The 2,674-nt window shown below is 56.2% G+C and overlaps 1 protein-coding gene across 1 annotated transcript in view; it reads left to right on the top strand.

Annotated features, from left to right (window-relative positions):
• Positions 1-2,593, top strand: part of LOC106900327 (CREB-regulated transcription coactivator 2-like) — a 12,788-nt gene extending 10,195 nt beyond the window's left edge. The window contains exon 5 of the mRNA XM_014962345.1: positions 1,992-2,593. Within this exon, the coding sequence (XP_014817831.1) occupies positions 1,992-2,523 (532 nt within the window). The 3' untranslated portion in view covers positions 2,524-2,593. The remainder of the gene's footprint in view (positions 1-1,991) is intronic.
• The last annotated feature ends 81 nt before the right edge of the window (positions 2,594-2,674 follow it).

The raw sequence follows: 2,674 nt of genomic DNA, 5'->3' as shown, positions 1-2,674 counted from the left end.
CCAGCAGAGATCAGCTTCTCCATGGGGCTGGGGGACATGGGACCCCCCCATCCAGGAGAGATCAGCTTCTCCATGGGGCTGGGGGATGCAGAACCCCTCCAGCTGGTGGAGATCAGCTTCTCTGTGGGGCTGGGGGACATGGGACCCCCCCCATCCAGCAGAGATCAGTTTCTCTATGGGGCGGGGGGATGCAGAACCGCTCCAGCTGATGGAGATGGGCTTCTCTGTGGGGCTGGGGGGCACAGGACCCCCCCAGCTGGTAGAGATGGGCTTCTCCGTGGGGCTGGGGGACAGGGAACCCCTCCAGCCAGTGGAGATGGGCTTTTCTGTGGGGCTGGGGGATGCAAGACCCCCCCCATCCAGCAGAGTTTGGCTTCTCTGTGGGGCTGGGGGACATGGGACACCCCCAGCCAGTGGAGATGGGTGTCTCTGTGGGGCTGGGGGATGCAGGACCCCCCCATCCAGCGGAGATGGGCTTCTCTGTGGGGCTGGGGGACACAGGACCCCCCCCAGCTGATGGAGATGGGCTTCTCCGTGGGGCTGGTGGACACAGAACCCCCCCAGCTGGTGGAGATGGGCTTTTCTGTGGGGCTGGGGGATGTGGGACCCCCACAGCTGGTGGAGATGGGCTTCTCTGTGGGGCTGAGGGACATGGGACCCCCCCAGCTGATGGAGATGGGCTTCTCTGTGGGGCTGGGGGGCACAGGACCCCCCCAGTTGGTGGAGATGGGTGTCTCTGTGGGGCTGGGGGAGAGGGGATCCCCCCCAGCCAGCAGAGATCAGCTTCTCCATGGGGCTGGGGGACATGGGACCCCCCCATCCAGCAGAGATCAGCTTCTCCGTGGGGCTGGGGGATGCAAGACCCCCCCAGCTGGAGGAGATGGGTGTCTCTGTGGGGCTGGGGGAGAGAGGACCCCCCCATCCAGCGGAGTTTGGCTTCTCCATGGGGCTGGGGGGCACAGGACCCCCCCAGTTGGTGGAGATGGGCTTCTCTGGGCCATCGCAGGGTGAGGAGATGCATCTGGGGGTCCCGTGGGGGTGTGGGACCCCCGGCGTCCTCCTCCCCCCACGCCGGTGCGTCCTGCACCACCTTTTTGGGGTGTTTTGTGTGTGTTTGTGTGTTTTGGTCTCGTCTCCATCCTTTTTTGGTCACCTCCTTCACCTTCCATCCCACCCCAGGGGGTAGATGGGGACCCCCCCCCACCCCGACCCCAACCCGGCCCAGAAACCCTGGGGTGTGGGGTGATGTTAATGGGGATGGCTCTTCTGGGGTTTGTTTGGGGTTTTTTGGGTTTTTGTTCGTTTGGTTGGTTTTTTGGCTTGCTTTGGTGTTTTGGTTGGTTGGTTGGTTGGTTTTTTGGAGGTTTTTGTTTGTTTGTTTGTTTTTTGGGGGGGTTTTTTGAGGTGTTTTTGGGTTTTTTTGTGGGTTTTTTTGTGGTTTTGGGTTTTTTTTGGTGGTTTTTTTGTTTGTTTGTTTTTTGGGTTTTTTTTGGGGTTTTTTTTGTTTGCTGGTTTTTTGGGGGTTTTTTGTTTTTTGGGTGTTTTTGGGTTTTTTGTGAGTTTTTTTGTGAGTTTTTTTGGGTTTTTTGGATTTTTTTTTTTGTTTGTTTGTTTTTGGTTTGGTTTTTTTGGGGTTTTTTTTGTTTGGTTTTTTTGGGGTTTTTTTTGTTTGCTGGTTTTTTGGGGGTTTTTTGTTTGGGTGTTTGGTTTTTTTTTGGTTTTTTTTTGTTTTTGGGTTTTTTGGGTGGTTTTTTTTGTTTGTTTGTTTTTGGTTTTTTGGGGTTTTTTGTTTGTTTTTTTGTTTGTTTTTGGTTTTTTGGGGTTTTTTTTGGTTTTTTTGTTTAGTTTTTGGGGTGTTTTCTGTTTTTGGGGGTTTTTTTGGGGTGTTTTTGGGTTTTTGGGGGGGGGTTTGTTTGTTTGTTTGTTTTTGGGGTGTTTTTGATTTTTTTTGTGTTTTTTTTTTCGTTTGTTTTGGTTTTTTTGGTTCTTTTGTTTATTTCTTGGTGTCTCTTGTTGTTCCCCACAGGCCTTCCCTCTCCTATGCAGAGCTCCCTGAGTAACCCCAACCTGCAGGCCTCCCTGCGCAGCCCCTCGCTCCAGTCCTCCCTCTCCAACCCTTCCCTCCCCTCCTCCCAGAGCAGCTCCTCCATCCCCTCCTCCCTCTCCAACCAGTCCCTGCCTTCCTCCCTCTCCTCCTCCCTCTCCAACCCTTCCCTCCCCACCTCCCCCCGCAGCCAGCCCCTCCAGTCTTCCCCCAGTAATCCCAGTTTGCCCTCCGGCCTGAGCGCCTCCTCCTACGCCCCGCTGGTGCCGGCCTGCACCTCGGCCTGCACCTCGCCGCGCCGACGGGTCCCGCTCAGCCCCCTCACCCTCCCGATGGGCGCTGGCGACACCTCCAGAAGGCAGCACCCCAAACAGTTCTCACCAACAATGTCACCCACATTGTCCTCCATCACCCAGGTATGCATGGACCCATCGTGTCCCCCCCGCCGCCCCCACAGATCGGCCCACGCACACCCCTGACCCACGCCGGGGGGCTCCCCGTCCTTTTCCTCCCCGTCCTTTTCCTCCCCGTCCTTTTCCTCCCCGTCCTTTTCCTCCCCGTCCTTTTCCTCCCCGTCCTTTTCCTCCCCGTCCTTTTCCTCCCCGTCCTTTTCCTCCCCCTCCTTTTCCT

The sequence above is a fragment of the Calidris pugnax genome, unplaced genomic scaffold (assembly GCF_001431845.1).
Source record: "Calidris pugnax isolate Ruff unplaced genomic scaffold, ASM143184v1 scaffold2018, whole genome shotgun sequence".
NCBI lineage: Eukaryota > Metazoa > Chordata > Aves > Charadriiformes > Scolopacidae > Calidris > Calidris pugnax.
Note: the sequence above shows the minus strand (reverse complement) of the source record. Positions and strands in the feature narration are given on the sequence as shown.